The following is a 25860-nucleotide window of genomic DNA, read 5'->3' on the forward strand; positions in this document are numbered from 1 at the left end:
TCCTCTCCCGTTTTGCGCTGAGCCTCCAGGCCGTGAGGTCAAACCGCTGCGCCCCTGGAACCTCTCTCGCCCCCAGCCCGGTAAGTGCGGAGCGCCCCGGGACACGGCACAGCTCCCCGCGCCCGCGCTCACCCGCTGGGGAAACCCCGCCGGCTCGTGCTCGCCCAGAGCCGAGGCTCTGCCTCGCGTCCCGGCCGGCCCGGCTCAGCCCTCGTGTGCGCCGGGGAGGGACCGCAGCGCCGCCGCTCCGGCCTGGGCATACGGAGCTTTCCCCCGCCCTTTGCGCGCCGGTAACTGACGGGCGGACGGCCGCTCCGGGCCGCGCCACCCCCGGGGGCTGCGTCACGGCGGGTGACAGACTCCTGTACCGCGTGGGGCAGCCGAGCAGACAGACGGGCGGAGAGATGCTGCCTGTCCACGTTGGGGAGCAGAGGCTGCCAGGGGCAGAGAGTGGAGTGGGGACAGAGGGTGCGGGAGGACTTTGGGACAGCGCCTACAGATGGGCTTCCTCTGTTTGAAGAGCACATGCTGGGGGTTACCGCAATCTACATCAGTGGTTCTCGGCCTCTCTAGGCTACGGTACCCCTTTCAGGAGTCAAGTATCAGAGGGATAGCCGGGATTTATAAAAGCAGCGAAGAGTCCTGTGGCACCTTATAGACTAACAGACGTATTGGAGCATGAGCTTTCCTGGGTGAATACCCACTTCGTCAGATGCATCACCCACAAAAGCTCATGCTCCAATACGTCTGTTAGTCTATAAGGTGCCACAGGACTCTTTGCTGCCTTTCAGGAGTCTTATTTGTCTTGCATACCCCCAAGTTTCACCCCACTTAAAAATTACTTGCTTACAAGGTCAGACATTGAAAATACAAAAGTGTCACAGCAGACTATTACTGAAAAATTGCGTACTTTCTTATTGTTACCATATAATTATAAAATCAATCAAATATAAATATTGTTTTGGAATTTCAATGTATAATATATAGAACTGTATAAACAAGTCTGTATGCAGTTTTAGTTTGTATTGACTTTCCTGGTGCTTTTTACGTAGCCTTTTGTAAAACTAGGCAAATATCTAGCTGAGTTGATGTGCCCCTTGGAAGACTTCTGTGTACCCCTGTATTTTAAAATTCAGCAAAATTCAGCATATTTTATTTGTCAAAATAACACAGTATAGTCACACTTTTCAATTATTTTGGTAATTTATTTCAAAATACCTGTTAGCAAGTATGTCTGTAACAATACAAAAACAAAAGATTCAGAAAAAGTTTTTTGACAAATAGATTCCTTACTAGACATGTTAATACAGAACTTTGAGTAATAATTCATTTACACTACAATACAGAAATGTATTTCCTGCACCCCTCAGAAGCAGTGCAAAGGCGTGGGGGAGTTGGGGTATCGGAGGAGCTGAGGGAGAGGGAAGTAATTGCTGGGAAGGAAACTGAGAGTGAACTTGGAGGGTTGTTAGGTGTGGGTGGGAGAAGTATGGAACAGTTTTTTTTAGTTTGTTGGGGGAAGGGATTTTTAGGGAGCCTCTTCCATGCAGACCCTGGGTGACTCCTAGCCTCTCAGTCAGCCACCCTCTTCCCCCATCCCCATGTGTTCCTGCACCCCCACTCAGCCACCCTCTTCCACCCGTCTCCGCACGCTCATGCTCCACCTCCCCGATGGGGCGGGCGAGACTGGCCGGTGGGGTCCCTGCACGCCCACTCGTATTCAGCCCCTGCCCCAATCTGTCCCCCACTAGCCCTTCTGAACCGCAGTCTGTGACACCCCAGCAGCTCCATGTTCCCCACGCTGTCTGTCCCCCCATATCCCATGCCTCCTGACCTGACCCCACTGGCAGGGAGCTGTGAGGAATGCAGCCTCTGCTCTTCCCTAGCCGCAGCTGGGGCTGTTCCCACCTGGGAGCGGCTGTTCTCTGTTCTGGTGCCACACTGGGTGACTGGGCAACAAAATGGCAGATGAAATTCAATGTTGATAAATGCAAAGTAATGCACATTGGAAAACATCCCAACTATACGTATAAAATGGTAGGGTCTAAATTAGCTGTTACCACTCAAGAAAGAGATATTGGAGTTACTGTGCATAGTTCTCTGAAAACATCCACTCAGTGTGCAGCGGCAGTCAAAAAAGAATGTTGGGGATCATTAAGAAAGGGATAGCTAATAAGACAAGATATCATATTGCCTCTATATAAATCCATGGTACGCCCACATCTTGAATACTGTGTGCAGATTTGGTTGCCCCATCTCAAAAATGATACATTGAAATTGGAAAAGATTCAGAAAAGGGCAACAAAAATAATTAGAGGTATGGAACAGCTTCCATAAGAGGAGAGATAAATAAGACTGGGACTTTTTAGCTTGGAAAAGAGACAACTAAGGGGGGATATGATAGAGGTCTATAAAATCATCACTGGTGTGGAGAAAGTAAATAAGGAAGTGTCATTTATTCCTACTCATAACACAAGAATTAGGGGTTACCAAATGAAATTAACAGGCAGCAGATTTAAAACAAACAAAAGGAAGTATTTCTTCATATAACGCACAGTCAACCCGTGGAACTCTTTGCCAGAGGATGTTGTGAAGGCCAAGACTATAACAGGGTTCAAAAAAGAACTAGATGAATTCATAGAGGATAGGTCCACCAATGGCTGTTAGCCAGGATGGGCAGGGATGGTGGCCCTAGCCTCTGTTTGCCAGAAGCTGGGAATGGGCGACAGGGGATGGATCACTTGATGAGTACCTGTTCTGTACATTCCCTCTGAAGCACCTGGCATTGGCCACTGTTGGAAGACAGGATACTGGGCTAGATGGACCTTTGGTCTGACCCAGTATAGCGGTTCTTATGTTCACAGTGGCCCCTGGTGGCCAAAAGGTGTAACTGCAGCACTTCTTGGCAGAATGAATTTTCTGCTGAGAAAAAAAAAAAAAAATTCTGAGCGGCACATGAATTCTGCATGTGTGAAGCGATGCAGAATTCTTCCAGGATAAGACATGACTACAATAACACTGCATGCTGATAATGAGTATAAACAACAGTTACCCCTCGGGGGGGGGGGGTACTGAAAAAGGTTTACTGTACAGACCCATTTACGCGCGGATGTCGGGGACCAAGCTGTCATGACCGCGGGTTAAGAGGGTTAAGATGAAAAAAGTGTCTATGATTCACTTAATTAAAAACGCCGTTATTTTCTGCTCTTTCATGCTCACATTTTTTTCTCTCTTATGAAGTCTGTCATTTGCCCCAGATGAATGATTTCGATATTTTCCGCATTTTGCTCCTCCATAAATCTTACAACAGTTTCTACAGCACTAAGGGCTTCTGTGGGCGAAATTTTGACCTTTTCAACGACATCCTCGTCATCGTCATCGTTGTCATTTAGGCCTGCGTTATTAGAATTCTCGCCATCACTTTCGTGGTCCGACGTAGCCCGTTAATATTTCTTCCTCAGACAGAAATTCTGAAGTCGGCCAATCTTCATCCATCTCCAGCCACTCGGTAATGATTTCCGGCGATGTATCCAAACTAAAATCTTTTATCGTTTGAAAGAGAAGTTTACTTTTATCCTCTTTTGTTTGCTTGTGCGTTTGCGGACATCTTCTTCCGAAAATCCTTCAAAGTCTGGCTCTGAATCAGTGCCACTGCTGGAGTTTTCCGAGTCTGAGCTGTCTTTGACAGAAGAGGCATCACTGAGAGCCTTGATCCAGTAGTTTTCAATGGACTTTTGTTTTACTCCGTCCCAAGCTTTTTTAACTAACTAAATAATTTCCTTCATGTTTAACTGTTTCAGGAATTCAGAAATGCCTGAAGATGTGCATGACACGATCGCTGAAATCAGCTCCCGTCAATAATTGTTTTTAAAATTCTGCCCTGGTCTAAAGGTTGAATTTTTGATGTTGTGGTGAATGGTAGGTATAGCACTCGAATTTTTCCATCTCTCGATACCAGTGATTCGGCTGGAGGATGCGCTGGACAATTGCTAAGTAACAAAAGTGCTTTGGCTTCGAGTTTCTTCGACCGCAGATGCTTACGAACAGCTGGAACAAAGCTGTTGTGGAACCAGTCATCGAAAATGTGTCTCGTCATCCAAGTATTTTTGCTGTTAACGTATATTACTGGCAGTTTGGCTCTATTGAGGTGATTAAAGCAGCGAGGGTTATGAAAACAGCCAGTGAGAAGAGGGGTAAGCTTATGGCTGCCTGTCTTATTACTACAAAAAAGAAGAGTCACACAATCTTTTATCTTTTTAAATCCAGCTGTTTTCTGTGTCTCGTAATTAAAGGCTAAAGTCTTATCAGGTACAGTTTTGCAAATAAAGCTCTTTTCATCACAATTATAAAGTTGTTCTTCGTGGTAGTCTTCATTTTGTAAAATAGATTGTAACTCGGTGGGAAACGCCTTCGCGGCTGATTCATCGGCTTATCGGCTTTCTCCAGAAATCGATACCTGTGCTATGCCATGACGCTTTTTAAAACGACTTATAAACCCCTTGCTGGCTTGGAATGATTCATCCCCCGTTAAATTTCCAATTTTGTCGCTTGGGCTTGAAGAATTGGCCCACTTAGCATCATTCCTTTCAGCCTTTCCTGAGCAAACCACGTGCGCATGGCTTTGTCTATTGTGGGTTTTGCTGAATAGCACACACGTTTTCGCTTAAGCCCTGCGGCAGAACTGATATTTTGTACAAAGCCATTCAGTTTAGATTAGCTTTTTAGCCATCCTCGGAGAGTAGATTCGGCAATCCCAATATCTTTTGAAACTTTGGCCTGGGTTTCTCTGCTATTTACTCCATCTATTGCAGTTAGCTTTTCTTCTACAGTGTAGGAACGCTGACGCTTGCCCTCTGCCATTATATTAGGCCTACGGTTAAAATTTTCTAATGTAGTATATATACTGTATTATTATATAACTACAGTACTAATGTATATATTATATATATCTCTAGCGTGACAATGACTAAGCGTGCGTGATACGTCTTTACCAATATCGGTAAAGACGTACAACACATTTCCACTCCGCACTTCCTGTCGATTTCTATGTCAGTGAGTTAGTGAGCAAATCTGTAGCGCTACATAGCAAGTTCCTGTACCGCGTGTTAATGAATCTCGCATGTTAAATAGGTAGCACTGGGAGGCATGGCACTACTGCGCTTTAAGCGGATTCGCGTGTAAATGGGTCTGTACTGTACTTTTACTTTTAAATGCCATAAAACCACAATCAGGCTTTAAGAAGGGTGCTGAACTTTTGTGTCCCAACTACATTACAGACTTCCAACACTTAAAAGAACCATTTCAAACATCTAGAACACATTTAAAATACTTTCCACACTAATGTTTGTAATGTTTCTCAAGTGTGTATTGATATTACTGCATTAACTCTGAGCAAATCTTATACACCTCTACCCCGATATAACGCTGTTCTCGGGAGCCAAAAAATCTTACTGCGTTATAGGTGAAACCGCGTTATATCGAACTTGCTTTGATCCGCCGGAGTGCGCAGCCCCGCCCTCCCTGGAGCACTGCTTTACCGCGTTATATTCGAATTCGTATTATATCGGGGTAGAGGTGTAACTGGTTCAGTCTGAACTATTCCAGTGTTAATGTGGATGGAAGTGCAGCAACACAAGTTCACTTGATACAATTCCAAAATGGCATGGGTAGATAAAGAGCACGTCTAATCTCCAGTTTTGCAAAGTGCATTATGTGAAGCATTTTTTGTTGTTGTTCATTAAGGTGGTAATTCCAGATTCCTCTCTTGTTTTGAGCCTACTGCAGCTTCTGTAACTATGTATGGCTTCTGTTTTTTAAGGTACAGCATACAACAAAGACCTGTGTTTTGGAGAAGGGGAATGCTGACACCAAGTTTTATTAAATGCATGCTATTTTAGATTGAAAAATGCTTATAATAGGGATTACACTTTACATTTTGCTACAGCACTTCTCCATCTGTTAAGAGGATTTGTGGGGCCTGCATTCTGTGATAGGTACTTTAGGAGAACCATGATTCATTGGTACTATAATGGGAAACGTCTGTCTTTTAATATAGACAAGCATTAGCAACCTAAACAGTTTACAACAGTAGCTCATTTGGATCATTACGGTGACCAGTTAGCGACAACCATAGTCAACAAGAAGTAATTTTACTAATATAGATAGACTCTGTCAAGAATAATTTTTTTGTGTCCAAAAGTTCTCTTAACTTGGTAATTAATGTTTAGAAATTACCAGTTTTATGGGTGTTTCTGACCCAATCTGCATTTGAAATGTATGAAAACAATCTATATAAACAGTAATTCAGATGATGCTGTTACAGATGAAAAGCTTGTACAACCATTATTCTGTTATATCTGCCCCTCCGTCCCCCGGCATATGATCTTTTTCATTATACCAAAAGTATTCTTTAGTCCCTGAGCATTTGACCAAAAAATAGAAATGCAAGAGCTGAGGAATATAGAAAGTAATCTTTTAGGGAGGTGGGGAAAAGGTCTCAGTTTGAGCACTGAAAATTCTGACATACAATAACTCCTCACTTAGCGTTGTAGTTATGATCCTGAAAAATGCTACTTTATGCGAAACGATGTTAAGCGAATCCAATTTCCCCATAAGAATTAATGTAAATGGGGGGGTTAGGTTCCAGGGAAATTTTTTTTGGCAGACAAAAGACATTATATACATATACAGTGTAAGTTTTAAACAATTTTAAACAAACAGTTTAATATTGTACACAGCAATGAATGATTGTGAAGCTTGGTTGAGGTGGTGGAGTCAGAGGGTGGAATATTTCCCAGGGAATGCCTTGCTGCTAAATGATGAACTAGCACTCGGCTGAGCCATCAAGGGTTAATACGCTGTTATTAATGTAGCCTCACACTCTACAAGGCAGCATGGACTGAGGTAGGAGGGAGGAAACATAATAGATGCAGGGCAGTAGCTGCAAATACTTCCCTGCGGAAACTGAACATGATGATGAGCCCAAGCTATCCAGCTGGAGCGCACCATTCCCTCCTCCTGACAGCACATGCACGGCTGCACAGGTGCTGACTTTCCAAAGTGCTGGGGGGTGCGTGCATGAGTGAGAGAGAGATGTGCATTTCCCCTTTAAGTACGCTGACCCCCGTTTAAGTTGCCCTTTTAAGCAGCTCAGCCAGTTCAGACAGGAAGCAACAGCTAGCTCCCTCCTTTCTGTTCCTGAGCCCTGTCCTCCTCCTCCCCTTTTTGGAGAGGGGGTACGGAGCGGGGGGGGGGGAGGAGCAGGGGGACTTCTTGATACCAGCATCCCTCTCCCCTCCTCCCCCAGCAAGCAGGAAGCTCCTGGGAGCAGTCCAAGGCAGAGGGCAGGGCAGGAGCAGCACGGCAGTGGGGGGAGGGCAACCTGAACTGCTGCTGGGCAGCTGTTGAGCCACATACCTTACAGGGAATTTAGGGGAGCTGATGGGGGAGGAGGGCTGCCGCCTCCCCCCCTCCCAGTTCTAATCCCCACAAGGAGGGGCTACTCTTAGGTCTGGTCTATACTACCCGCCTGAATCGGCGGGTAGAAATCGACCTCTCGGGGATCGATTTATCGCGTCCCGTCGGGACGCGACAATCGATCCCCGAATCGGCGCTCTAACTCCACCAGGGGAGGTGGTAGTAAGCGCCGCCGACAAAAAGCCGCAGAAGTCGATTTTGCCGCCGTCCTCACAACGGGGTAAGTCGGCTGTGATATGTCGAATTCAGCTACGCTATTCACGTAGCTGAATTTGCGTATCTTAAATCGACTCCCCCCTGTAGTGTAGATGTACCCTTACAGAGAATCCTGCAAGCAAGTGGATAAAGCAGGCAGCTGGCAAACGATGTTATAAGGGAGTATTGCACGATATTAAACAAACTTGTTCCCTAATACAGTAGATCAGCAACGTAACAACGTTAACCGGGACAGTTATATGAGGAGTTACTGTATCACCTTGAGGCCATGCATTATGGTCTTCATTTTGTACCTGACAAGTTTTAACTCTGTTGGTTAGTCATGCAGAGGAGTTCTTAGTAAAACACTCCTTTTCTGAAGCCTTTAGCAGTGTGTTCTGGTGCTGGGAAACAAAATAATTACTTTAGCAGTGTGTTCTGGTGCTGGGAAACAAAATAATTACTTAGTGTTAACATCAATTTACAAAAATAGTAACAGATGCTATATCTGCCCCCAATCCTGCCTTGCCAATTTTTGTGGCACATTTTCCTTTTTTTTTTTTCCCCTCTGCCCACTTGCTGTGTGAAAGACCCAGGGAATCAATGAAAACTGACAGTAGTGAAAAGCTTATACGAGACTATTGTTGTTTACAGCTTTTTATTCCTCGCATCCCAACAAGTAAAAGGGGCTACTAACCACATGCTCATTGAGTATATTTTATGTATCTTTTTAGTATGTAACACACGTTGTCACATCCAGTGAAGAGATATGTGACAAAATAGTGGGATGTATTACAGCACTTTCTGGTTTTGTGGTTTAAACTGACAAGTGGATACTAAAATGCATTTGCTAGGAAAGAATCTTATTAAACCTAGAATGAGCTAATTGACCGCCTGTGTTGCCGAGTAGAGCCTAATATAAGCATTTCTGATACTTTCCTAGCTAATGTGGACTGCTTTTTAAATAGTCTAAGGTAGTTTTTGAGTACTCCCTATGACAACATGAGATTTTAATCTTTTGATATAAGAATTAATTCCTGTCAAAACATGCAATAGAAATGTAATAACATTACCCATTTTCTGTGATATTGGACCTTAATAAGAAGTTGATTTTCTAAATTTATTTGGTCCTTCTTGGGGATAATAATTAATAATACTTCCCCATTTCACAGTGGTGTGTGAGGATAAGGACATTAAACTTTGAGATTTACTGATGAAAAGCACTATACAAGAGCTAGGTATTATTATTGTGTTTAAGTAGGAGCCATTACAGTGGAGTAGTGTGTTGGTTAAGTGGGTATTACCTGGAGGCAGTCAGTACCAGTACATTCCTAACTGCACTTACTGCTCAAAGAACTATTTTTTTTTTAATCCCAAAAGGTCTCTGGTCCTGGAGGAGTATTTGGAGAACTTCAGATGACTTTAATACAAGAAGAGGGTAGTTTATCTGAGATTTGTTCCCTGTTTGGAAAAATCTTAATTTAGCACATCTCAAATCCATCTGAGAATTAATGATAGAAAAATTTGTTACATTTTGAATTATTCACTTGGAAGGGTGAAGTAGATATTTACCCATACATTTAAAATTCTGGCTCCAAAGATTCCTCTCCTTCTGTCTCCTGGATGTATTATTTTAGTCCTATATTTATATTCTGAAAGCAATAGATTATTTGTTTTCTAAATACAGTAATTGTTGGTATTTACTAAGATTGTCCAGAGGAATCATTACTGTAAAGAACAATGAGAGAGAGAGAGAGAGAGAAAATATTTTCATAGCTTAGGTATGTAGGCTTCTGGCTAATGCTAGTTAGCTGTGTGTGTATATTATGTGTTTTATAACATTGTTCCAGGAACTGCATCCAAGAAAGCACTTCAGTATAACTCTTTTTTTACAAAATGGGTTGGAGTTATAGGGAGGGTCTTTTATGTACTAATTAACCAGATTTGCCATACACTCTAGGCACTTGAATTCTTTTTATCAGTTTAACCGTGTCTAAATAATTATCAATAGATGGGTGTTAATCATACACTAAAACATAGAATTTTCTAATTATGCATTTTACACCCACTCCCTGAAACGAGGAAGGATAATATCAAAACATCTTAAAACATTAATCCCATTCAGCTGACAGTCAGTTACTTCAGTGGTTTGAAAATAATAATTGTCAACTAGGCACATATTAAAATAATTGGACCATACTTGTGCATACTACGTCTCTAGGTGTCTTAGTATGGTGTGTGCATTATTAACTAGCGCACAGTATTCTAAAAGCAAAGTTGTCCTAGGAGGAACTTACTTCATGGGTTTGTTATTGAGAGTAATGGGTTGCCTTGGAATAGTACATGAATGGTATGAGGATAATAGCTGTCATAAGGTCCCAGATCTGAAGCCAATTATTTTTGTCCTTGCTGAATAGAATAGTAAGATTTTGATGTGGACAGATTGTCTCTTATGTAAAGTGTGGAAGATTTGGTTGAAGAGCTAAGTTACAGATCTTTCTGAGAAAATGGATCCATATTTGTTAGCCAAACCACATACACAGATTGCATGCTCAGCCCTAAGCAACTGTTAGTGTGCAGGTTTGGCAAACAAAATTCCATCTTTTAATTTCCAAAAGGGGATTGTTTGGAGACTAACATGTGCCATACTTGCAGTTTTCTAAGACCCCTAAAGTGGCCTTTCCCCTTTGCATTGTCCTGTTGGACAGAGGTTAGAAGACTAAAGTCCATAAGCGTAAAGTGGGGAGCGGACATCATGTGTTCAGCAGCAGAGCTGTGTTCTTTCTGTGCAGCAACCATGCAAAGTAAAGAGCCTAACAAACTCCACTTCTCTAGAAGCTTATTTTAATAAAACTTTTATTAAATCTTAAAAAACACAAAACCCTCCCCGAGTCCCCCGCTCTCTCAGTATTAGCAATCCGGCCTCTTCTCCCAGCTTTATGCTGTAGCCTCCCTCGGGTTTCTGTGCATGAGCGTTCCGGCCAGTCAGAGCTCTGTGCAGCCACGGTTGTTTCCAGGCGTTTCTCTGTTTGGTGCACCCGTAAACCCCTCCTCTCTATGAAGACGTGCAAGACTGAGTATCAGCTGTGGCTGCCCTGGCCACGTGGGGCTTGAGGGATGGGCTTAGGAAGTAAGCTGCGCTGGCAGATTCCAAAGTCTGCTCAGTGCTCACAGCTGATAACTTTGCAGGGGCAACACAAGGCCGTGAGAACCTGGGATCGTCGCACGGGAAGACAAGGCGAACAGTAAACAGGTAGGACAAGCAGGCTTGGCTTTCAGATTGCAGGGATGTGACATAAAGTCAACGGTATGGGTGTATGGTTTAAAGATTTGCATAAAATATTTACCACAGGGACTTGTGATCGCATGAATTTCTGTTGGTATGTTGTGTTTGTTATATTCAGAATAGGACGATAATGAGAAGATTAAACACTTCTGGGACTAATAACTTAGACACAAGCAAAGTCTTTGGTTTCCAGACTTCTTTTTTTTTTTAAGAAGAAAATTTAATTGCATTCTTTTGTATGAAGAATTCATGTATTCCTGCCTCTGCACTAGAAACTGTTTGGTGCATTCCTGAGCAGATATGTATTTGGAACAAGATTGCAATTTTGTTTAAAAGAGGTTTTGGGTGACTCCTAGAAAGCTGTATGAATCAGTGGATGCTGAAAGAGAAAACACTAAAAGCTTGTTAATAACCAGAGACACTGCTGAACTATTTCCATAATTGGATAGAAATGCAGGATGAAGAAAGTGTAGTTTTAACTGATGTAGGGGCTTTCATTGTACAAGTTGTAAGATGTACAGACTCTTTTCCCTGATCATTTTCAGTTTCACATCAACAGTCTTCTATACATATATTTAAAGACATTCTAGATTAAAAATACTAATTGCAAAGTTTTGAAACATAAAATGTGTAAAACAACTCAGTGGCTTTGTACCTATGATATACAACTGAGACAGTGGCAAATATATTCCATATACCATACTAAAGTGGCCTTAGTTTGCTGTAGCTTAAGCTAGGGAATTTTTGGCTAGGAACGTTTGTGAAGAGTGCCATTGGATCTTTAACAGCTACTTGGAGCAGAAAGAGCTTAAGCTACAGTGAACTAAGGCAACTTTGCTTTTGACTGAGAGCATGGGGGTAGGGGGTAATGTCCTTTAATTTATGTGCATTACCTTCTCAACTTTAGTAACTTTGGTTTAACTTTCCTAAGTGTCCCATGGAGACAAGCCCTTAAATACCAGCATAATTAATTGAGCCCTTCATTCTTTAGAATGTTAAAAACTGAGGCTCTTACTGCTACAAGAAGGTGTGAAAGATCCAGTGGCACTCATTGTGAATGTCCTTGACCAGAAATTCCCTACAACTCCACATTTTTGGTAAACTATTTGGGTCTTCACAGTCTGTAATATACCCATAATATTTGATGGGTTGTAGCTTGGTAGAGTAGAGATGAATTGAGTGACATTGAATTGAAAGTGACATGAATTGAGTGACTTGAATTGAAAGCTGTAGCATAGGCAGGCCTCCTATGCTACAGCTTTCAGCTCTGCCACTGGTCAGGGTGATGAACTATGGGTATGAAATGGCTGCCTCACTCCAGAGGTGGTTGCATTTCATTAGTACTGTGTGTGTGTGTAGTTTAGTTTTAAAATATTTTGAAAGATGCTATATATGGTGCTTGCAAAACGTTCTGGACATAGAGTACTAAATCAGTTAGTGTATGAAAGCTAGATGGTGTTGATGGGAGACAGGGAGATCCAGTTACACCCCTTTCAGTGCTTTGGCTGCTTTTTCCTAAAAGGTAGCAAAATTGACAGTGAATGCCAACCATGAAACTGACAAGTCTATTGTCAATTTTACTCTTCTAAAATATGTAAGTTGCAAAATGTTGTAACCTGTAATGGTTTTGCATTCAGTAGATGTGCAAAACCAGTGTAATTTTCACCGTCTCTTCAAGCTCACTATTATTTATACAAACTATAACACTGCAAAATTAACTTTTAAAAAAATCACACTATCTTCTGAAAAATTGTGACTGCTATTGTCACAATTGGTAGGTAAAATTACTGTAACTGGTTAGTAGGTGCATTTAACAGCACTTCATATATAACCAGTGTCATTGTTTTGTTGGTCAGTTATGCTTCCATCTTAAGCAGTAGCACCATTGCTCTTATGTAGTGCCTGGGGGATGGGCTCACATGCACAGTCTTTTCCAGGCTCTGCAAGAGGGAGTTTACCCTAGCAGCAGGAAGGATCATTCAAGAAAGGAAAGGGAAGAGAATCAACCATGTTAGTTTGTTCTTGGCTCACCCAAAAGGTGCTGCTTAATATTAGCAGGGGAGCAGAAAACTCTTCAAAAAGAAACTTAAAAAGAGAAGTCAGGACACATTTAGAGGAGGCTGCATCAGAATTTTTTTTTAAGTAGTTAAAAAAAAATAAAATTTAGCAGTGTCCTCTGAACTTTAAAATTAAAAGGAAATGATGTACTTAGGCTTCTCTTGGACTGAAAATCACTGTACCAAGAAGAAGGATTACAAAAGTTTTACAAATTGAACATGTAAATGAATTGAGTTAATATTAGAATTAAACATATAATATTCAAGCAAAAATAGAGACAAGGTAGGTTGGCCCTCTGCATCCTGAGTAATTTGGTGGAGACTTACGTACATTTAAAAAAAGGAATTAAAGTACTCTTCTAGTTCTAGCTTGAATATGATCATATGTTTCTCAAGAGGAGGAGATATTGGATGAAATTACTTCACAACTTGTGGTGTGATCTTTGATATTACATACAAAATATTGCTTCTACCCTTTTCCATGGGGAGAAAACCAAACACACCATACAACACCACTCTGGAGAATGCATATATTTGTGTTTGGGTTTTGTTCTGTTTGTTCGTCCTTTCATTCATGGTGGTTTCCTGCATTTTCATGTGATATTATTACAAAAGACTTATTTTTCACAGATTTAAAATATATTTACAGTGAAACTTACGTTCTGCAGTACTGACTGAAGTCCACAGAGGAACTGAAATTCTTGGGTAATAAGTGCCCACTTCCACTAGGCAAAAATGCTGTGATACAATTTCTGTAAACGTGGTACAGATCTTCATGCATTGCAGAATTCTAATAATGTTAACCTTCTGCCTTGCTTACAAAATGTTTATGTATAGAACTTTCTGCAGAAAGATTGTATCTTAGCTCTCTTCACTTGAGGATATGTTGAAACTGAGCAGCCTGTACACATGCAGTTTGTGGGTGACTTCTAGAAGTTTTGAGTCAGATTCACTGAAGAGTCTGAGGGCTAGTCTACACTGGCAACGCTAAAGCGCTGCCGCAACAGTGCTTTAACGTGGATTGTGTGGTCACAGCAGAGTGCTGGGAGAGAGCTCTCCCAGCGCTCTAAAAAACCCACCCCCACGAGGGGCGTAGCTACCAGTGCTGGGAGTGCGGCTCCCTGCACTGGTGCACTGTCTACACTAGTGCTTTACAGTGCTGAAACTTGCTGTGCTCAGGGGGGTGTTTTTTCACACCCCTGAGTGAGAAAGTTGCAGCACTGTAAATTGCCAGTGTAGACAAGCCCTGAGCTTGTGTAACATGACTCATTCAGACCTCTTGGTAATGAGACTTCGTTATACTTATATCATCTTATCAAAGAGAGTCTGATGGTGTAACTTACACATATTAGGAAATCTGAAAGAAAATGTATTGCTAGATTATTTTATAGTTTATCATTCTATTGTAAGAAAATTTGCATTGGTGTAAAGGTCTTGAGTTTCCTTATTTACATCTATGTAAGACCCTTTGTGTTTTGGGGGATAGGAAGAGGAAACTAGTCTTATTTTAAAAAAATGTGTATTGGAAGCAGTGTAGTTCAGTCTTTCAACCAAACAGAATTCTCACTGCGGTAACTGTTGTGAGTGGAGGCAGGGAATCATACCTTTCAGAGTAGTTCTGTGCCTCATTTAGGGTTTGTCCTGACTAGCAAAAAAGTAGGATGTAGTTGGGCTTAGCTAACATTTCCTATCTAAACTCAGCCTAGACTTGACCACTTTTCCTAATCAAGAGAAGGCCAGAGATACTGCACTCTTCTGATAGTCTTTTGAAGTGAATCTCACGTTTTATAGCACAGGTCTGAAGAATCTGTTAGCTCTTGTTCTAAATTAGGCCTCTCAGAGTACAGCATTTTCTAAAAATTCCCTAATGCTGCAAACATAGGTTCAGCTCTACCAGTGACAGAAAGTTTCCTCCTCCTATCCCCAGAAAAACAAAGGGTCTTACATAAAGACATAATGTGTGTCGCCCAGAACTGGACACATTATTCCAGCTGAAGCCTCATCAATGCCAAGTAGAGTGCACATTTACCTTCTATGTCTTACAAACAACACTCCTGTTAGTACACTCCAGAGTTACATTAGCCTTTTTTGCAACAGCATCATGTTGGCTTATATTTAAGGCTACGATTTGGTCACGAAAGTCACAAAATTTGTGATTTCCAGAGACCTCCGTGACTTCAGCCTGCAGCCGCTGGGAGCTGCAGGGTACCCCCACCTCCAGTGGTGGCCAAGAGTCCCCCGTCAGCTTCCTGGCCACCAAGAATCCTCCCATCAGCTCCACAACCGCCACGGGCGGCGAGGGGGGTCCCCCAGCAGCTCCCCAGTTCCCGTGGTTGCGGGGGACCCGTGCAGCTCCCTAGCTGCTGCAAGCGGCAGGGGATCCCAGCCACCACAGGTGGGAGTCCCTCCCAGCCACGGGGCAGAGGCTGCAGCTCCCAGCCACAGCAGGGCAGGGTGCTGGACCCTCCTCCCTCCCCCTTCTTGTCATGGACATTTTTAGTAAAAGTCAGGGACAGGTCACGGTTTCATGAATTTTTGTTAATTTCCCGTGACCTGTCCGTGACAAAATTCTAGCCTTACTCATATTTAATTTGTGATCCTCTATAACCCCCAGATCTTTTTCTTTTCTGCGTAGCCAGTCATTCCCTATTTTGTATCTGCATTTAATATTTCCTTCCTAAGTATAGTACTTTGCATTCATTGAATTTTGTCTTGTTCATTTCAGACTAATTCTCCAATTTGTCAAGGTCCTTCCAAATTCTGGTCTTCCAAAGTGCTTGTGAACCCTCTCACTTCGGTGTCATCTGTAAATTTTAAAAGCATACTCTCCACTCCATTATCTAAATTGTTAATGAAAGTATTGAATATTATCGGACCGAGGATAGACCCCTGCGGGTCCCCAATAGATAAGTCCTCCCAGTTTTAATTATTCCTTGAGTATGGTCTTTCAATTAGTTATGCACCCATCTTATAGTAATTCATCTAGACCACGTTTCTCTAGCTAGCTTACAAGAATATCATATGTGACTGTGTCAAAAGCCTTACTACAGTCAAGCTTTATCAAGTCTACAGCTTTGCCCGTACCTACTAGCCCAGTAACCCTGTCAAAGATGGAAATTAGGTTGGTTTGGCATGATTTGTTCTTGACAAATCCATGCTGGCTTTTTCTTATAACACTGTTATCCTCTAGTTGTTTACAAATTGATTATTTAATAATTTGTTTGAGTTCTTTCCAGGTATCGAAGTTAGGCTGATGGGTCTGTAAGCCCCCGGGTCCTCTTTGTTCCCCTTTTTAAAGGTAGTATATTTTCCCTTCTCCAGTCCTCTGAGACCTCTCCCATCCTCCATGTCTTCCTTAGCTAGAAAAAAGTTTAAAAGCATTGGAAAACAGAAATCTAATGAGGAAGTTTTCAGCATGTTGATATTCTTTTTATATTGTTAGTGTGGATAGATTACTATGCTGAAAAATTACCCAGAAGAATCGCAAGACCTTGATGTGACCTCCTCATTAATATTTTTCCAGACAACTTGCTTTCTGTAGCACATCAGATATTGCAAATTGCTGTGTACCAAAAGTAAACAGAGAAGACAACCAAGGCAAAGATTGGTATATTCAGACACACTGTCCACAGAGTTACTGGACATTACTTTCTTATACCAGCTTTTTTTAGTATTTGGTCTCGACCTTTAGAAAAATTATATTTCAAATGTGTTTTCAATAACAAATTAGTATTCCTGAGATAGCAGATGCAGATGACTATTCAGAATATGCCCTCCTCATTCTTATCCTTTCAGGGACTTTTGGAAATATTTAAGTTTCACTGTTGTTAAAACAAAATTTCCTTGTGGTTTAGGAACACTGTCAAGAATGAGCCCACCGCAGGATAGGAGTGGAAGCTCCTGCAGTAAGGAGCCCCTTGTAAAGTGCCTTCAAGCTAAGAAAGACTTGGAGACTGCTATTGCTGGAATTGTCAAGGCTGAACAACAAATTGAAGTCAACTGGAGAGAGGTATTTAAAATATACTTTTTAAAAGTCTAACGTTTTGCCAGTCTTTGACCACAGTTTTGATTGGTAGTTCTGCAAGTTACTTGGTCTTCTGAAACAATAAGCAATCTGTCCTAGAAGCACCATTATTAAGACTACAATTTAGTCATGGGTATTTTTAGTAAAAGTCATGGACAGGTCACAGGCAACGAACAAAAATTCATGGCCCGTGACCTGTTCATGCTATAAATACCCCTGACTAAATCTGGGGGGTGGGAGGGAGCCTTGGGAGGTGGCCAGCAGCACCCATTCCAGCCGCAAAGGCCCCTGCTCGGGCGGTCCCCAGGGCTTGCTGCGGGGCTGCCCAAGCGGCTGGTGTGGCTGGCCCTGGGGCCACCTGAGAAGCTGGCCCTGGAGCCAGCTGCTTGGGTGAGCCAGGGGTCAGCCACACTGTCTGCTGCAGAAGTGATGGAGGTCGTGGAAAGTCAGGTCGCAGAATGTCATGGAATCTATGACAGACATAGAGCCCTAACCATTATCTCACTGTTACTCAACTATAATCCTTACAAAACGTAAGCATTTGAGTATTGCTAACCTCACCAGGTAAAATAAAAAGTGCAGTTTCTCAACATCTCGCTAGCATATGTTTTGTGTTAGTCTCTGGGTTTTATTAATAGTTTCTTATTTGTAATGGGATTTTTTAGTGATTCACTATTTATGCTGCTGGAAATAACTTCTTTAAACTGAAAGATATAAAGGTGCTACAAATAATATGTAGTAGAACAGCTGTTTTAATAAACTGATACTCCTTTGTGTTTGGGTACTCCTTCAATGGGAATGGTCTTGGAACTTTGAAGTGGGGTAACTGGTAAGTATGTTGAGTAAAAGCCCACGTCTTTGATGAATAAACGTGCAATGACATAGATTTCAAAATGGTTTGTATTTGTAGATTAAATGTATTTTATGGGGTGAGAAGAAGGTGGTTGAAAGCTAATGTCTGTTTGTGTCACAATATATATTCTCCCCTTCTCCCCTATCCCCTCTGCTTCTGGTTGCCTGTGACACATGGTGGTGCCCAGATTCTGACAAGGGTCTCTGGGTGTTACTGTAGTATGCATAAATGACAAATATTACTATTTAATATTGTCTGTCTGTGGAATTGGGTAGCCACATTTGACTTTTGTGAAAGTTTGTTGTTAATCATTGAAACTGCATTTGTCCTAAAGAATACTCAGACTTGTGTACAACAGCATTAGCTTTCTTAACCCAGCGAGTTGTGTGTGAATTGTATGTTGTGATGTGTGAAGGTTGGTGACTTCGGTGTGTTCTGTGAACAAAGAAATTTCAGGTTATGGTTTGAGGTGATTACGTTTAGTACAAAAATATTAGTATTTAATTTCAGTGGGTGGGTTTCCTCTCTTTTTCTCTCTTCCCCCTCCTCCTCTTCCCCCCCCCCCCCCCCAAAAAAAAAACCAACAACCCACAACACATTGGGCATGTTCTGGTTTGAACTACTCAGCAGACATTCCAGAAATACTAAATGGAGCTGGTATTTATCTTGCAGGTCAAAGCTCAGATTCACAGCTGCATAAGTCGTCATATGGAATGTCTGCGCAGTCGTGAAGTTTGGCTGCTTGAACAGGTAGATCTCATTCAGCAGCTCAAAGAGGAGACCTTGCAACAGCAAACATACCAACTCTACTGGGTAAGATTTGTGTGTTTAACTCAATTTAGCTATATTGGCCCTTTCAAATACACTGGTCTTGCTAGTATGTATTCATGGTAAAGTACAAATCTTGAACAGGTATATCCTGTATCAAGTATAAGAGTATGAATTTGAACATGTGATGCCTTTACTGGAGCTAAGGCAATAATAATGTTTTATTTTTCATATAGTTGCTGGGACAGTTCAATTGTCTTATCCACCAACTGGAACACCCCCATAGTAATGACCTAGTCAATCAGATTTCTGTGTGCCTGGAGAGGTAAAAATATTACATAATCTGAATAAATGAGAGTGCTATTCATTTTGACTTTACATTGAATTTAAACTGTTTTCTGGTCATAATGTCTGTAGACCATCTCTTCTACATAGTTAGCTTTTATGACGTATGTATAATACTTTACTATGAGCTATTTTCGGTAATTGCTTAAAAAAAATTAATGGTGAGATTTTCAAAACAGTCTCGGATAGAAGACGAGTATGGCTAAATACCCAGGATTGCTTTGAAAATCTCTGTGTAAGATTTTTAAATTGAACCTTTAAAGAGAAGTCAGGATACCATCAGTTGTAATGCAAGCACAACTATGCAGAGGTTAAGGTTTGATGTCATTTGATTTGGGAGGAAGAGTAAGTGGGGAGAGGAGTTTGCTGTTTTGCTGGATATTTCACTTTTTTCTGTTTTTACTGCATAGAGCCTTGGATGGACATATCTTTTTATTTTTGTGTAAAAAGCTAAATAAATAAATCAAATTAGTTTACATTTTTGGCTGTTTGCAGCAGAACCAATTAAAAGCCTTTATACAAATATTGGCTCAGTTTTATAAGCTTAAAGCTAGCGAAGGGTTTAACTGAACTTATGGGTGAACTTTATTTTTTATTAAAGATCTCCTTAATTCTTTTAGACTAGGCAGTCTGACCCTCAAACCAGAAGAGCCTTCCAACCTGAACTTTGAGGCTGATACATCTTTCCTTCGCCAGGCCATCACGTCGTTTGGCTCAATTAAAACAATGGTGAGTACCAAGGCTTTTCTAGTAGGATCACTGTTGAAAGTACTTGATTCAGATATTTTTAAGGGGAGAGGGAGTCTGCAGATCCCTCATCATTTATTCAACTGGTTTCATTTTAAATCTTTAGTTGAAATATAAAACATACACAAATATTTTTACAGCTTTAGGCACATAATCTAATAATCATTGCATATTTCAACATTTTTTCAACTTCAGAAAGTGTAGAACTCCTTGATCAGATAAATTATGATCACATGGGAGGGATGTGATATTTATATACAGCAATAACAAAACCCAAGCTATGTCAAGAAGTCAGTTTCAAAAGTATCTCCTCAGCTACATTTGGAGTCAGTCTATATGTAAAGCTTTGTGCAGCAGCCTCCCTAAAGTATACCTGCATTTTATTAACATACAGGTATGTTTTTGGCAGAGGTTGATTGGAAGGTTAGGGTGACTGGTGGAGGGCGTCGGGTATGTGTTCTTGCTTTTTGTTGTAGCAGTTGGAATTTAATGTGGGGAATTTCTTTAGCGGATGCCAGTTGTAGGCAATATCGATGGAAAAAGTACATGCCCCAGCCTCTGGGAGCATTTACCTTTATAAAAGCAGAAATAATTCTGCTTAATTGCTCTCCACTGAAATTTGCCATAACATCTTTATTTTGAAGGCTTCTCTCCTCCTCTCCCTCTTTCCCCCCCCCCCCCCCCGTTCAGTAACCTTAAAGTTTCCATGGTATAAAAAGGAATTTACCAGTTGTAACTGTGCTTTTAATGCTGCTTCATTATAGTCTTAATGTTTACACATTTGTTTTTTTTAATTAAATGGAGTTGAGTTTTAAAAATGAGGAAAGTGATTATTGTTCATACTTTTTTTTTTTTTTAAATAGCAAATTCCTGAGACAGAAAATGCCTCCCCTTGGATGTCAGTGCAGAACTGCACGCTGGCCCAACATGAACAGGTAAAATGAATATTTGTCTTCTGAAAATAGGATTTGACTAAAGATAGTATAAGCATAATCTTGTTATCTCTCAGCTTTCCTAACTGGTAATTTTTATGGCAGTTAAGATATTGCAGTTTGAGTATCCAGTAATAATGTGGCAAGGTGTATTGCAGTTTGAGTATCCAGTAACAACGTGGCAATTGAGTATGCCTGTTGGGGAGGATGTTCTAGTTTCCTTTTGCCATCTTCCCTTACATGAGCTCCTTAAATATGAACTTGGGTTAATTTGTCCATGGGGGTGGAATGGGGTGGCTCCAGCTTGGCTCTTCTAGTCCAAATGCTAGAGGATAAATGGAGTCGAGTCCTAAGTGTGCCAGACAGGGATTTGCAACAGTTCAGCTGGGAGGCACCATGTTGGGTCCAGCACAAAGATGCAGCTATGTTCAAGGTATTTTTCATGTAGATTGACAGACTGTACAGTCAAAAGTGCTGCAGTGTTTACAGGACCCTGAACTACTGTGGGTCATACCGATTAATTTTACACATATAACTGTTTTCAATCTAGTTTCTAGATACACCTCTACCCCAATATAACGCTGTCCTTGGGAGCCAAAAAATATTACCGCGTTATAGGTGAAACCGCGTTATATCGAACTTGCTTTGATCCACTGGAGTGCGCAGCCCCACCCCCTGGAGCACTGCTTTACCGCGTTATATCCGAATTCGTGTTATATCGGGGTAGAGGTGTAATTAGAAACAATTGGAAAAGCAAACCACACAGCAGTAAGCTGGTTTTCTGCCACATAGATGACTATGAGGCTTTTGAGAAGATGGTGTGAGAAGGGACTTCTGTGGTTCTTCTTTTGGTTAATAAATATTGGTATACATTGGACACGCTGTACATTCTAAGATTCTCTGTAAATTGCCTCCACAATGAAATAGTTATTTTTATAACATGGAGACCCTACATTCTTTTTTAGAAGAAACTATTGTCTGGGACGTTGGGTTCCCCACTCAGTGACTGGCTACTTGGAAGCAAGTCTGCTAGCAATTGCCAGGCTCCATATGCTCCCAGCATCAACCCTGAGGACTGGCTTATGAAAAAGCATGTGCCAGAGACCAGCCAGGTATGCTCTTCACATACTAAATAAGATGTATTAAAGAGGAATGTGGTGGTATGCTGCAGTTGAAATTGGAAGGGTGGGGAGCACATCCATTATACTTTCCTTGCATCTCTGCCTTACCCTTGTTGCATCTTGCTTGATTCTCAAAATATTCTGAGCTGTCACTATACAAACAGTATTTTTTTTGTTTGTTAAGGATTTAAACTCTTCCAAAGTCTGTTATTTTGAGGAAGCCTGGGGAAATCTGAAAGATTTGGAAAACTGGCTTCTGCAGAATCAGCAAAGAGAAGAAACTTCTGAAAAAACAGATTCCCATAAGCACAAGAGCTCCTATTCCACCACCGGCTCCTTCTTTTCCACTGAAAAGATGGATCAATTGGAGTTCCTTGAGCAAGAAGAGATGGACATTTCTGACTGGCTGCTTACTCCTTCTGACCCAGAAAATGGAAGTAGTGCCTCAGAAGAGAAATGGAAATATGTGTTTAAACCTTTTAGGGAGGAATATAACATAAATGATTGGCTTCCCAAAGCTGACTCCTGCACTAACTGTCATGGCAGTCAGGCCAAGAGTGTAGAGATAGAAAACCTCGGAAATCTTAAGTGCCTGAATGAGCATCAGGATGTGAAGAAATCACCCACGGTATCTACCAATGTCTGGCTTCTACAGCACCCCCAGACTCCATTTAAAGTGGAAGATGTGTGCAAAGCTAATGAGCCATGCACTAGCTTTTCAGAGTGTGTGTGTGATGACAGCTGTGAAAAGGAAGCTCTGTGTAAGTGGCTCCTGAAGAAAGAGGGGAAGGATAAAAATGGCATGCCAGGAAACCAGATACCGGTGGTGAACCCTGAGCCTGAGAAGCCTAAATCTGCTGTCAACATCTGGCTTCATCCCTCCAGGCAGCTTCCAGAGGAGTCAGCTACTACCACAGTGAAATTGGATAGTTCAGTGAAGGTTGTAGAACCTCTAAAAGCATTGCTTGAGAGTCCATTGACAACCTGGCTAGCCAAATCAGTGCACAAAGCAGCAAGCACAGAAGGAAAGGCAAACCGGGAGAAAGCAGAAGTTAGCTTCAAGAGTCCTTTTCTAGACCTCCTGGCCCCATTCCACCTTCCTCTGAATGTCAACAGTTGGATGTTGGAAAATGTCAACCAGCCTCCAGTGGAAGATAAATGGCTTCTACGCAAGAAGGCACAAGTGAGCATAGTTTTTAATGTTTGTTCCTAGATAATGTGTTAAGACAGTATAATTACCAGTGTTACTTCTTGCCCTGTATTTACAGCAATCCTCAATGCTCAACCACTATTTTAAGAGTGCTGAAATAAAACAGATCTCAGTATTGAAATCCAACAAACTTTGTAAAGCAAATATAGCCAAGATTCATCTCATAAGAAATATTAGATGTAACTTTCTTTGATCTGACCCCTTTAAAAGATTGCTGACACACAGGAAAACTAACTTAGATGCATTTTGAATGTCCTTAATAATTATGTCCCCTTTTTCAGGACTATGGCCTACCTACAGTTTGTGAACTTTTTGCCTGTATGAAACTGAATGGAGATAGAGAAAAGTGGCTGTACCAGACTCCTTTACAGGTAAGATTAATCAATTACACAAATGCATTGCTAATAAACACAGTTGTGCATTCTATAATCCTTGAAGATATCTACCTTTAAATGTTAAAAGCAACATATGATTTCCTTTCTATATCTATCTTTAGCAGCTTAACCTATTCCCTCTTCTCCATTCGTACCCCTCCTGGTCCACCATTGTTCTTTCCCTCATCCTCTTCTGCCAGGGGAAGTTGAGGGAATCATTCCCACTGTTAAGTAAATTGATATTAAATATTGAATCTTTGTATGGTTTATGGTGAATTACAGAACAGAAACCTATCAGTACCAAGAAACTCAGCCTCAGAAGCAGTATCTTTATGTGAAGCATTTTCAACATCCCTTTTGTACGCGCTTCTCTCACAGAGTGTTACTTTTTTTTTTACCAACGAACAAAATAAAATAACTCTGCATTCTGAATTGTTTTGTTCTAGAAGTGAAGAACCTGAAGCATTAGAACCACGTCACCTTCCTGCTGATTGCCACACATACATACTATGTCATTGCAGTCTGCTGAATAATTGTGTTTGTGTCTGACTAGTCTGCTTTAGCTAAAAAACAAACTATAATTATAGGTAACTGAGTTATGGTGCAGAAAATGCCTTTGTGTTATAAATGACTCCTGAATATAGCAGGCCTGCTGAATATACGCACACTGACACAATAGGCATTTGTAAGATCGTATCTTTCATGGGCCTATGTGAAGTTTCTTTTATGGATTGTCACTTCAAGCATGTTGAAGCTCAGAGCAATTGTAAAATGAAATGTCTTTGCTGTGAAATCTGCATCTCTGGTGCTTGGACTGTACTATATAGTGTTGCAGTTTCCTTGCCCAAAAGGTTGCCCTTCAAATTCTAGAACTTTATCTTGAGAAGGATTCCATCTTTTTCAAGATAGCTTATTCCTTAGTTGGAAGCAAATGTTTGTTAACCTCTGAAGGAGGGCAGTTGTTGCTTGCATCCTATGTACAACTCAGCCCAAGGCTGTTAAACGTATTCTAGTTTTTGAAAGAAATGTACTGTTTTTGGCCCCCGACACATGATGAGAACTCTTAAATGTGTTTTTGAAGGAAGACCTTCCTGTCAAATTTTTCCTTTGAATGAGATCTTCAGCTAGTGAGAACTGAGACAGATTTGGCCCAGATCTTTTTAAATTGCTTTTGAACTGACAGTCTTTTCAGAGCTGTTAGTCTTTGTGAATCAATACACTCTGAAGCTAGTAGGTGCCCAGCATTTAATGAGGTAACAATTACAATTTTACTAAAACAATTTGGTGTACAAAAAAGTGGCTCAAAGATGTCTATTTTTAGACTAATTGGCAGTTAACTTATATTGTATAAACTGCTGGTAGTCCTGTTTCCTTGTCTAATTCATAGACCAATACAATTATAAAAGGAAACCTCTCAGAATGCTTAACAAAAATGGAACTTTGGATGCTTGAGAGCCTCCTAATAGGATGTAATCCTGTTCAATACGTTTTCCAGCTGGTGACCTGCATGGATCCCACCACCTTTTCAATCTGTTTTAGATAGTTAAGGTAACTATCACCTTGGTATCAGAGTTGGGAAGTGAGGTCAGATTAATTTTGATCACTGTAGCAGTGGACATAGCATGAATATACCTCCTTTAGTATACAACATTTTATTAAACCTTTATGAAACTGCATAAGTTGTCTGAAACCATTGGTGTACTAGGTGCAAATGGGCAGTAGGTTTTCTAGCTTGCATGAAGAATTAGCAAAGTTATTTAATATCTGCACAGTTAATTTCCCCTGTTCATTTTCATTAACTTTTTTCTGATGATTTTTAGATAACATTTTCTTAAAGTTTGTCTGGCGTAAAAATGGCCTCAGCTTTTCAGTGCAGAAAGAAAATCTTGTTCAAAGGACTGAAACTTAATACCACTTGCCTGGTGCTACACAGTATGAAAGTATTTGTGTGTACCACTATGTTCAGATAGCCTGTGAACTGATTTATAAAAAAATCTTGGCCCTTTGCACACTGAAAATAGACTCTATAAGGGCTTTAGATTAGCAGACCACTTAAGACCTTTTCTTTTAATAGTTTGAGCTGTCTACTGAAATCAGAAAGTGTTTTTTGAACTTCAGTTTTTACCGGACCATATTGCCTGTTGCTGCGTGGAAAGACTACACTATGACTAACTCCAATGATAGCCTATTTTGATTAGCAGTTGAATTTAATGATGTCTGATGTGCAACTCACCTTTATAATCCTTTTAACCTTAGTTAATGAGTGCTAACTTCATATTCAATTCATTATGCCCTTAAAACTTTCTGGGTGTGTATTCATTTGCTTTTCACAGAACCCCAATTTAGTTAATACTAATAAATATTTATGTAAAGTGTCGATTAGTCTTTTCCATTAAAAAATATTGCAGCCAAAAGTGGGTGTGGTGGTTTTTATTTCTTTGTGGAAAGCTGTATTTGGGGAATTTTATAAAC

The 25860-nt window shown here is 41.0% G+C and overlaps 1 protein-coding gene across 4 annotated transcripts; it reads left to right on the forward strand.

Annotated features, from left to right (window-relative positions):
- Positions 1–25003, forward strand: NCOA4 (nuclear receptor coactivator 4). Of its 4 annotated transcripts, XM_024209940.3 has the most exons (11): positions 63–80; positions 10861–10924; positions 16869–17023; positions 18564–18704; positions 18896–18984; positions 19625–19733; positions 20615–20686; positions 21649–21795; positions 21989–22987; positions 23296–23385; positions 23835–25003. In XM_024209940.3, the coding sequence occupies exons 3-11, from the start codon at positions 16883–16885 to the stop codon at positions 23838–23840; spliced, it is 1794 nt and encodes a 597-aa protein (XP_024065708.1). In that variant the 5' UTR covers positions 63–80; positions 10861–10924; positions 16869–16882; the 3' UTR covers positions 23841–25003. The 4 variants fall into 4 exon arrangements, with proteins under 4 accessions (XP_024065698.1, XP_024065708.1, XP_029767862.1 ...); XM_024209930.3 differs by lacking the exon at positions 10861–10924 and having other exon boundaries at positions 1–80; XM_029912002.1 differs by lacking the exon at positions 63–80 and having other exon boundaries at positions 10806–10924.
- The last annotated feature ends 857 nt before the right edge of the window (positions 25004–25860 follow it).

This window comes from Terrapene carolina, unplaced genomic scaffold (genome assembly GCF_002925995.2).
Source record: "Terrapene carolina triunguis isolate 2854851 unplaced genomic scaffold, T_m_triunguis-2.0 Scaffold146, whole genome shotgun sequence".
NCBI classification, from domain to species: domain Eukaryota; kingdom Metazoa; phylum Chordata; order Testudines; family Emydidae; genus Terrapene; species Terrapene triunguis.